General features: G+C 51.0%; 1 protein-coding gene across 1 annotated transcript; it reads left to right on the plus strand.

Annotated features, from left to right (window-relative positions):
* The first annotated feature begins 6,342 nt into the window (after nt 1-6,342).
* Dlx2 (distal-less homeobox 2) lies at nt 6,343-8,572 on the plus strand. Its single transcript, XM_048344239.1, has 3 exons — nt 6,343-6,742; nt 7,163-7,347; nt 8,168-8,572. Exons 1-3 carry the CDS (start codon nt 6,343-6,345, stop codon nt 8,570-8,572), a joined length of 990 nt encoding a protein of 329 aa, XP_048200196.1.
* Nucleotides 8,573-10,897: the final 2,325 nt, after the last annotated feature.

Raw genomic sequence — 10,897 nt, forward strand, 5'->3', positions numbered from 1 at the left:
AAAGTTCAAGCTCTGGGACCAACAAAAAAGAAAGGATATGTTCTGATTAACATGAATATTCTGATGACTAATTTGTACTACAATTTCACAAGACACTACCACTGGTGGAAACTGAAAAGGTACAAAGAATCATTCTTTATAATTGCTTAGAAACACATATGAATCTATAATTATCTCCAAATAAAAGATTAATTAAAATTCTTAATCTTGCTGAGTGCTAATGGCTCACTCCTGTAATCCTAGCTACTGAGGAGGCTGTTGGAGGATCATGGTTTCTAGCCAGCCTGGACAGAAATGCCCATGAGACTCTTATCTCCAATTAACCACCAAAGAGATGAAAATGAAGCTATGGCTCAAGTGGTAAAACATCAGCCTTGAATGAAAAAGCTAAAGCACATGCCCTGAGTTCAATCCCCAGTACTGGCACCAAAAGAATAAGTCTTCACCATTTTCATGGCTTGCAGTGTTGTTTAGTGATTAAAGTGCTTAGCATGCACAATACCTTGGCCAGGATATCAAAATAAAGATTTGTGCCATTACTCTTGGGCTACAAACCTAATAGGTCCTACCTAATTGATCTCTGCCTCCCTTTTTCCCACTTGCTTCCTCTTCTTACTCACTGGGGTCCATTCCAACCTGACACCTTCTTCCAGGTTCTCAAATTTCTCCTCACACCCAGAACTTCACACCTGCTATGCCTTTTCCCCATGATGCTTTTTCTCAACCTTTTTCCTAGCTAACGTGTTTATCCTCAAGTCATTTACATGTCACTCACTAGAGATAGAACACATAGGACACACATGGGTTACATACAGTACAGCCATCTGGGTCTAAGATACTTTTGATTTTGTTTCTCTTTTATCTCAAGACTTAATAAAAATCTTGTTTAAACATTTCAGGAGCTGGGTGCCAGAGGTTCATGCTTAGCTATTCAGAAAGCTGAGATCTGAGGGTTATAGTTCAAAGCCATCCCTGGCAGAAAAGTCCATGGACTCTCATCTCCAATTAACCACCAAAAAACCCAGATGTGGAACTATGGTTTAAGTGGTAGTGATAGTCTCAAGCACAAAAACTCAAGGACAGTGCCTAGGCCTAAATTCAAGCCTCAGGATCAACACACACACACACACACACACACACACACACACACACACACACACACACACTCACACAATCTGCAATCTGCTGGGCACCAGTAGCTCATGCCTGCAATGTTAGCAACTCAGGAGGCTGAGATCTGAGTATCACTGTTTGGAGCCAGTAGGCAGGACAGTCTGTGAGACTCTTATCTCCAATTAACCAGCAGAAAACTTGAATAGAGCTCTGGCTCAAAGTGGTAGCTGAGCACAAAAGCTCAAGGACAGTGCCCCAGCCCTGAGTTCAAGCCCCAAGACCAAGAAAAACAGCAAAAACAAAAAATTTCAGGATCCCCCCACATTTTCCCCTGGATTACAATAACAAAGAAAGCCAGACAGTCAGAGTAGGAAAAGTGAAGTGGGAAAAGTGTAATGGCAGCCTTTCCTGAGTTCACTCCACATAAGTAATCACAGCAAGAAATGTCAAAAGGTACCAGAGTCAGAGCTGCCATCCCAGATGCCCTTTCTTCACAGACTGTTTCTTGCTGAAGAAACTGAGGGTCTGGCCATTTTCTGGTGAAGTTTGTCTTGTTCTCTCTTTCTCTCTCTCTTTTTTTTTAATCACATCTAGAACAGTTGCTTTATACAAGTGTGTGTACTTTGTTGACGTTGATGAAGACCCAAACTGACCACGGGGGGTCATCGCAGTCTTATTTAAGACCTGTGGCTTCTTCCTGTTCAAACTTTCTCAGTGTGGTGATGATAAATTATGCTCCATTGTAAATGGAAGCAAAATACAAGGGTTTAGAAACTACCTATGTGCAAACACCTGTAAGAAGCATACAGCTGAGGGCTAGGTAATAAGCAAAACAATGTCTTTAAATGGATCCATTTCATCTTTGAGTCCTTAAATTTGAATCTTCTCCATCAGTGGGCCCTGTTAGTGGGAAGTTTCCTGGTTCCTCCTCCTTCCTTTCTCCTCTTCCTTCCTTCCTCCTCCTCCTCCTCCTCCTCCTCCTCCTTCTCCTCCTCTCCTCCTGTTGTGAGGCTTGAACTCAGGGCCTGGGCACTGTCTCTGAGCCTCTCTGTGCTCAAAGCTAGCTGTGCTGTACCACTTGAGCCACAGTGTCACTTCCAGTTCTTGAGTGGTGAATTGGAAATACGAAGCTCACAAGGACTTTCCTGCCCCATCTGGCTTAGAACCATATTCTCAGATCTCAGCCTCCTGAGTTGCTAGGATTACAGGCATGAGCCACCAGTGCCTGGCTTGGTTTATTTCTATTTGAAGTTATTTCATCATTAGTCCTTCTTGCCTTTGCCCTGGTTCATCCTATTGGCCTAGGTACTGCAAATCCAAAAATGGCTGTAGTAAGAAGTAGGCTTATCTCTCCATGACAAGTTCTGAGCATAATAAGCATGTGCCCAAGTCAAGAGTGACGGTGTCTGTGAGAGGAGGGCATGTGTGACAGGGTAACAAAACCCCTGAGAGCCACCACCTTTAAAAGGAAACATTTATGACTGGGATTTAGACCTGTGGAACTCCCTAAAGATTATTTTAAGACCTGTTTTCCATCATAACAATCAGTTAAGCTAACCTATTTCTATTCATGAACATAATGTACCAAAGAAGCACATGGCTTGAATTCTATGCTTGCTTCCCAATTCTGGTTTTGACAAAAAAAAAAAGTTTTAGAATTGTCTTCCCCTGCCATTTGCTGACAAAGTCATTGAGCCTTCATTCCAAGGTCCAATGTATTAGCTATTGTATTAGCAATTCCAATGTATTAGCTATGTCATATATATTTGTTTAATCGTTGGGGCAGAGACTATGGCTCTGTGGTAAAGCACTTGCCTTAGCATGCTGCAGGCCCTAGGTTAAATTCTATCACTGAAAAAAGAAAATTTTAAAAATTTTAACTAAAAAAATTTTTTAACTAAAATCCCCGCAGCAGTGGCTCTATACTTCCCATCTCCCATTCCTCATCTTTTCTCTGTTACCTGGAGGTCCCTCTACTCCACCCCAAATACACACACACACACACACACACACACACACACACACACACACACACACACACACACCAACAGCTCTTGTCGTCTGAAGCTTGCAAGCTTGCATCCCAGGTCTGCTCTTACCAGGGGTAGCAGGACTGCCTTCACCAGCCAGGAAAGTGAGGCGGATGCCTTCCCCTACGGAGCAAGCGGAGCCTGGTCTGCGAATGTCTTGAGGCCCTTGCCAGGATGTCCATCTGACAAGAGGAATGGGAATGGTGTGTTCTTGGGAAGCACCCCCTCTCCCGCGGGAGGGTGTGGCTAGTGGGCTAGTGTCCCTTATTGTGCAGGTGAAACTTGGAAAGTCATTAAGTGACTGTGGCAGTTCAGACAGCCAGGTGTTCTGGCCTGCAATAGATCGTATGGCTGAGTTTACTTTCTTGCATCCATGGTTCACATGTGTCTCTAGGTAAGCCATGGGTAAAAGATGAAAGTGGAGGGAAAGATCATCGAGGAGAAAGGAATCTGTGTATCCCAAACACTGCTTTGAGTCCAAAATCTGGATTCATGGTGGGTGTGTGCATGTGGATGTACTTTAATCACTTGTTTAAAGAAAAGTGGGCCTGGCTAGCATGTAAGACCTGAAAGAAAAGGCTGGGTGCTGGTAGTCACCCCTGTAGCCCTAGCTACTCAGGAGGCTGAGACCTGAGGTCTGGGTAAGGGGGTTGAAGCACACAAGACCAGAGCAGGGTCCCCTAACTCTTCTCATTCACTCATCTTTTCTCTAGATCCCTGCAGAATGAAATTATACAGAGACGAAGAGTAAATCACAAGGTGCCTTGAAGCAGAGAAGGAAGCTGCCCCACTCAGCTTTTCTCCCAAACTCCATCCAAACTCCTTTTAGAGCTCTATGGAAAGAGACATTCCTATGCTCTAACTGAACAAAAGCCTCCTCCTCCTCCTTCTTCCTCTTCCTCTTCTTCCTTCCGACCATCCCTTATCTCCCGTCCTTTCTCCTGCAAGCATACATTTGCTTCCTACATAAAAGGAGACCTGAATCATACCTCACAGATGCCATCTTCTAAATCTTTGCTAACCCGGACTCCAGGTTGTTTGTGGTGGTGGTTTATTTCAAGACATAAAATACAACAAACATGCCACCCTGGGGAAGTCTGTCGTGCATGCTTGGGGTAAGAGCAGAGCTAAGGCAAGATTATGAGCATTTACATTTTTTTAATTTTCAAGAGAAAAGTTTCCCTTATTATGTCAAAACAGCAACCACAGTGGTGACAGAGAGTTGCAGTTTGAAGCAAGACACCTAAGTGCAATCTGGATTAAATATGAAGTGGTTCACTGGGCCCACAAAGCAGGAGTCTGGTGGCAGTGAGTCTCCTAGGGAAGCATTGCTCACAAAGCTCTCTCTAGCTCCTCTCTCAGCTTTCCTTAGCCAAAAAGGTGGCTGGGAACTCAATCCAGGCAGTCTTGAAGGTGCATTACCTGCCTCATTTTTTCCCCAGTGTGAACACTGGAGTTTTAATTACACACTTGAGTTTTCTAGGGAAGAAGAGCAAAGATCATATTTTTTTTTCAAAGCATCAACTTGTTTTCCATTAGTCAGTTGTTGTAACAAGTTCTTTCAGCGACATGTTATGTCTTTAGTATGGGATGCTTCAGATGGCCCACACTAGCACAATTTTGTGGCTTTTAATTACTATTTTGTTCTTTTAGGGGGCTTCAGACGCTGGCGCCTGGGCGTGATTAGACCGTCTACCCCGGCCGCCGCAACTTTGCACACGGTCCACCAGGTGGCACCACAAAGCAGGCGGTGCCCCAGTATTTTTTTTTTTTTAACTTGGAAGTCCAGCAAGGGTAGTGCCCATCACTGTGGGACAAAGTTCGCAATCAACAAGATGTAAAAAGTCGTTACAGAAATAGCAATGGTAGAATGGAACAGAGTCCTAAAGTACAGTAAAACAGAACTAAGTGTACAAAATAAAGCTATGTATATTGGTTGTGTTTGCTAAGAAGATACAAGTCTAGTATGGAGAGATCAATCTATAATTTCACCTATTATTTCATTTCCTTTTTTTGTAAAGATGTCGAATTTAAGTAGTATTAGAATGGGCTCTGGAGGCTGTCTGTCTGGTCTTCCTTTCCACTCCCAGGAAGCTCCAGGATCCCTTTTCCAGTGTCAATTGCCCATCAAATGTGCATAATTACTCGGGGCCTTGGTGTGTCAAGGAAAGTACAAGGAAAAAGGATTTCAAATATATTATTAGTAATAATACCTTTGGGTTTATATAGCTTTTCTCTCAAGTAACACGGAAAAACGTTTAAATATTATCCAATTAATTGTCCTAATATCCCTATGGGTTGGTTAGGAGGAGGTATTATTATACATGGTTTATGGATAATTTGAATCAATTGGCTGTCAAGTGCCAGACACTTTGAGGAAACCTGGAGATAAAGCTAGTTCCGCTCGTCCAACCGCTTTATTTGATTAATGTGTTTGAAAAGTGACCCCAGACACTAAGGCACAAATCATTGGAATTGGCCCTTGCACACAGAACAGGACAGAAGACCCCACTTCTGCCTCTGGGTCGAAACAGCTACCTTTCCTCTACCTTCACACCTGCTGTACTGCTAAGTGCCTAAGCGCTCCCCCACACTCTCCCACTCAAGCCAGTCCTTTGCCTCTGGCTCTCTTCCCCCCCACGGCCCCTGTGCACCCGCCGCGGCGGCAGCCTCAGAGCCCGCCAAGTGACACCCGCCCCCCGGCCGCGCGGCCCCAGTCGCCCAGAGCTCCGCGGTCCACTGCTTCTGATTGGCTGTTGCTAGGTGACGTCGCCGGCGCTCACGTGACAAGTGTTAAATGCCCACCCTGCAGGAGCCCGCCTGCCAGACAATCGTAAAGCTGCTTAGAGCCGCTCACCTGCTCCCGCCTCCTGGAACCCCGACCCAGCCCTGTCACCCCTGCCCCCTCCACTGCCCGCCCCCTGCCTGAGCCCTCGCTGGGCACGGAGCCGAGAAGGCCGAGAGGCCGGGCGAGGAGGATGCAGCCGGCCGCAGCTGTCCCGAGAGGCGCATGGTGATCGCCTCCCCTGGAGGAGGAGGCGCCAAGACCGTAGCCTCGTTTCTTGTTTTCCTTCCCCCCCCCCCCACCCCACCTCCTCGTAATTACATTGGCTGCTGGAAGGGAGCAAGAGAGACTGAGGAGGCGCCTCGCGTCCCCCTCGCGCCCGCCGCCCGTGCTCTTTCCCCGTCCCGGGCCAGGATGACTGGAGTCTTTGACAGTCTGGTGGCTGATATGCACTCGACCCAGATCACGGCCTCCAGCACATACCACCAGCACCAGCAGCCCCCGAGCGGTGGCGGCGCCGGCCCCGGCGGCAGCAGCGGCGGCGGCGGCAGCAGCCTCCACAAGCCCCAGGAGTCGCCGACCCTGCCGGTGTCCACAGCTACCGACAGCAGCTACTACACCAACCAGCAACACCCCGCGGGAGGCGGCGGCGGGGGCTCGCCCTACGCGCACATGGGTTCCTACCAGTACCACACCAGCGGCCTCAACAACGTCCCGTACTCCGCCAAGAGCGGCTACGACCTGGGCTACACCGCCGCCTACACCTCCTACGCTCCCTACGGGACCAGTTCATCCCCCGCCAACAACGAGCCGGGTATGTATAACTGCGGGCATCCAGGCTGCCAAGTCGGTCAATCACTAGCATGGATGGGGTTAATAGGAATGGGGTGAGTGGGAATGCAGTTCAAAAGGGGGTGGGGGAACGTCCGGATCCCAATTTCCGATCTCCCTCGAGTCGCGTTTTTGTTGTTCTGTGATCAACCAGGTAACCCCGGAGCATGCTCCGCGGTAACTGGTTTGCTTTGCTACCTGCTTCTCTTCCTCTTCGGCCTGGGCCTGTCCCCACTTCCCCGAGGGCGGACGCGCCCGTCAGCGCGTGCTGAAGTTGCGCCTGGAAGGCGGGCCACGTCGGCGAGAAACCCGCCTCCCAGCTTCGACCAAGCTGCCCCCGTGTCTCGGCAGGAACTTTCGGGCCCGGTTGTTGGGCCGCTCTCACGATTCGGTTTCATTGCAGAGAAGGAAGACCTCGAGCCCGAAATCCGAATAGTGAACGGGAAGCCAAAGAAAGTCCGAAAACCCCGCACCATCTACTCCAGTTTCCAGCTGGCCGCTCTGCAGCGGCGTTTCCAAAAGACTCAGTACCTGGCACTGCCCGAGCGAGCCGAGCTGGCGGCGTCTCTCGGCCTCACCCAGACTCAGGTGGGGCTGGCTCCCTGAAGGGCTGAGGACCGACCTAGCTAGCCCGGGCTACCTGGGAAGCAGGCGCTTTTTAAATATATATAATGTATATATACGTATATTTATTTATGTTAGGCGCTGGTGGTTCACGACTGTAATTCTAACTACTCAGGAGGCTGAGATCTAAAGATTGTGGTTTGAAAACAGCCAGGACTGAAACATCCGAGAGACTCTCTTATCTCTAATTAATCACACACACACACACACACACACACACACACACACACACGACCGAAGTGGAGTGTGACTCAAGTGGTAGAGCGCTAGCCTTATGCAAAAGGAAGCTCTGGGACAGCGCCCAGGCCCAGAGTTCAAGCACCAGGACTGGCACAAAACTATGTATGTATATTTTTAGGTGGTTTAATGGATTTCTCGGCCCGCGTCTCATGCAGCCTAAAGTTGTCTAGGCCCAAAGCTGAAAATCCCAAAGCGGGCACGGCGTGGGAGGGAAAGGTGTAGGGACTTGGGCAGAAGTCCGGTATCGTGTGGTCTCTGAACGCGGTATAGATAAGGCGGGTAAAATAATTGGTTTCCTGACACGCTCTGGCTGTGACCAAAAAGTTTAGTAACACCCGCAGTCACCAACAGAGCACACACAGCCGCCCTTTGGAGATCACCTCCAAAGGGAGCCAGGAAGCCGCGGAGCCTCCGCACGTGATCGGCTGGCGGGCCCCGGGCGCCGCGCGTCCACCTCGGGCTGGCTGGCTTTCCTCGGCTCCCGTCCCTCCCGACTCCAGGAACCACGTTCCTCCACTAATGCTCGGGTCCTTTTTCCACAAAGGTCAAAATCTGGTTCCAGAATCGTCGATCCAAGTTCAAGAAGATGTGGAAAAGCGGCGAGATCCCCTCGGAGCAGCACCCTGGGGCCAGCGCTTCGCCACCCTGTGCCTCCCCGCCGGTCTCGGCGCCAGCCTCCTGGGACTTCGGCGCGCCGCCGCGGATGGGGGGCGGCGGCGGCCCGGGCAGCGGTGGCAGCGGCGCGGGGAGCTCGGGCTCCAGCCCCAGCAGCGCGGCCTCTGCTTTTCTGGGCAACTACCCGTGGTATCACCAGGCTTCGGGCTCCACCCCACACCTGCAGGCGACGGCGCCACTGCTGCACCCCACGCAAACCCCGCAGCCGCACCATCACCACCACCACCATCACGGCGGCGGGGGCGTCCCGGTGAGCGCGGGGACGATTTTCTAACCCTTCCCCGGCGACCGCGCCAGAGACTGAGAACAGAGACCGGTGATCCTCCATGTTCGCACCCGCCGCGTGTCTCCTCCTGGCCGGTGGCCTCCGCCCGGCCCCCTCGGCTGCCGCAGCCTGCAGTGGCGGCTGGCCCGGGGAGGCCCCGCCGCCTCACGCACCGCCACCCAGCAGCCGGGAAGTGGGGAGGGGAGGAACCCGGGGCGACCGGACAGCTGCACGGTGACGGCCGCGCCCCCCCCCACCCCACCCCCACCTCCCAGGGCCGCTTTCGGATCTGAGCCCCGAGCCTCGGCCATTTTTGAGCCCCGCCGCGGCCTTGCCTCCCCTCCTCTCTGTCCGCCGGCCCAGGCCGTCCGGCGCCGTCTTCGCCAGGGGCTCCGCGCCGAGTCCGGGAGAGGGACGCCTCCCCCGCCCGCGAGGCTGCCCCGGCCCTCTGAGGCTCCTTTCTCCTCGCCTGCCTCGGGGCTCAGCTCCGGCTCGCTTTGGTTATTGACCTCCCGGGGTCCCGCTGGCCCGCCCTCCCCCTCCCCCGTGACCCCGGCGACCCCGGCGCTTTCTTTCCGCCCGGCGGTTCCCAGCCTCCGGAGCCCTCTTCTCCCCTGGCCCTGGCTACCCCCGAACGCGCCCTTAGCACTCGCGCTCGCTCTCTCTCCCTCTCTCTCTTTCTCTCTCTCTCTCTCTCTCTCTCTCTCTCTCTCTCTCTCTCTCTCTCTCTCTCTCTCTCTCTCGCTCTCTCTCTCTCATCCATCACCAGTGGAGTTTTTTTTTTAATTTTTATTTTTTTAAAAGTTTAGGTGCCTTTGCGGATGACCTCATTTTGATGTTGGGAAAAAATGATTTTTTAATATGTGGACACTGCAAAAATGCGTTTAAATTATCTTTTTTAAAATTTATTCAGGATTATTAGCCTGGACTTTGACACAGAGTTTGTAAATAAAGTTGTCTGTGCAGATTTTTCCCACTGATTTATTTGTATAAACTCATCTTTTCAGACTTTTTTTGTAATACCCTAGTTGTGAAAACTGCGGTTTAGCAGTAACCTCAGCAAACCCCTTCGTTTTATTTTTTTCCTTTTGAAAAAAAAAAACTCAGTTAAGTTAAGCTACTGATTTGAATTTGTTTTATCTTATCCTGAAGCCTTTAAAGTTCTTGAAATACAAGGTACTTTGGGGTTATTTATTATGAGAGCAACGTGCTCTTAATGTTGATTTTACACTATGAAGAGATTATTTAAATAAATTATTGTTTTCATTGGAGTGTGTGCTTTTTCCTTGGTGCCAGGGTTCTTTCCGTCCTTCGGGCGCCCAGAGCTCGCGCCGCTGCACGAGCTGAGATTTGCACCTTACCCCGCTGGGCCGCCCGCGTCGTCAGGTGCGGCGGGGTCGGGGACCGACGCGCTCCGCTCCCAGCAGCGAAGGCTCAGCTCCGCCCCCGCCTGAAGTTCTCCAGCCCGCCGCTGCCGCTGCGTGACTCATTCCTCGCCGGGCGGCTCCGCCCGCCCGGCCCCTCTGGCGCCGGCGCCACGGCCGCGCTTCTAGGCGGTCTCCGCCGCCCCCGCGTCCGCCCCGCTGGCCATGCAGGGCCAAACGGTGCCTTCCAGCCGCCGCCCGGGACCTAGGGTCTGGAACCTGTGCTCTGCCGTAGTCTGGGATACTAGCCCTCTGTGGGTCCTTCCCCAGAGTTTGTCCTTGGGAAGCCGGCTGGGCCTAGAACTCTGGGTGCCCCTGGGAAGGCATGGTTGACTGCTTGGGGATGCGGGGCAATTCGATGCATTTTGCTCCACGGGCACACACACAGCCACACGCTGACATACTCCCTCACGATCACTGCCACATGCAGGCACACACACAGTGAGTGACACACGCTTCAACTCACTAAGTCACAACCACACATAAGGGACAAATTCATGCATACTCGCACAACCGCATGCACGCCCATATATTGACTCACACAGAGATACATGCAGCCACACACGTGCAGAGACTGAGGCACTCCGTCTTGCGAATGGCATCCTTGTATCTCATACCCTTGGAAGGGAAAGATACACATATCTTTCAGCTCTGCTTTTTTACCATGGTTTCCACACATCTAATTTCCAGCTTTGGAAGTAACCCCATTTTTTAGCAGTCTCTGCGAAAAATCAAACTAGGTGTGAAAGTTTGAACTAAAAGTACCTTTCCCTAAAAGCACTGGCTCCAGCCATTGGAAACTTCCTGGCTTCAATCACTTGGCCATGTGACCTTGGGTAACCCTCTTAGACTCTCTACATTACAGTGTGCAGATCTGTAAGATAGGAGAAATAATAACAATTGATGCTCT

This window comes from Perognathus longimembris, chromosome 4 (genome assembly GCF_023159225.1).
Source record: "Perognathus longimembris pacificus isolate PPM17 chromosome 4, ASM2315922v1, whole genome shotgun sequence".
NCBI classification, from domain to species: Eukaryota; Metazoa; Chordata; class Mammalia; order Rodentia; family Heteromyidae; genus Perognathus; species Perognathus longimembris.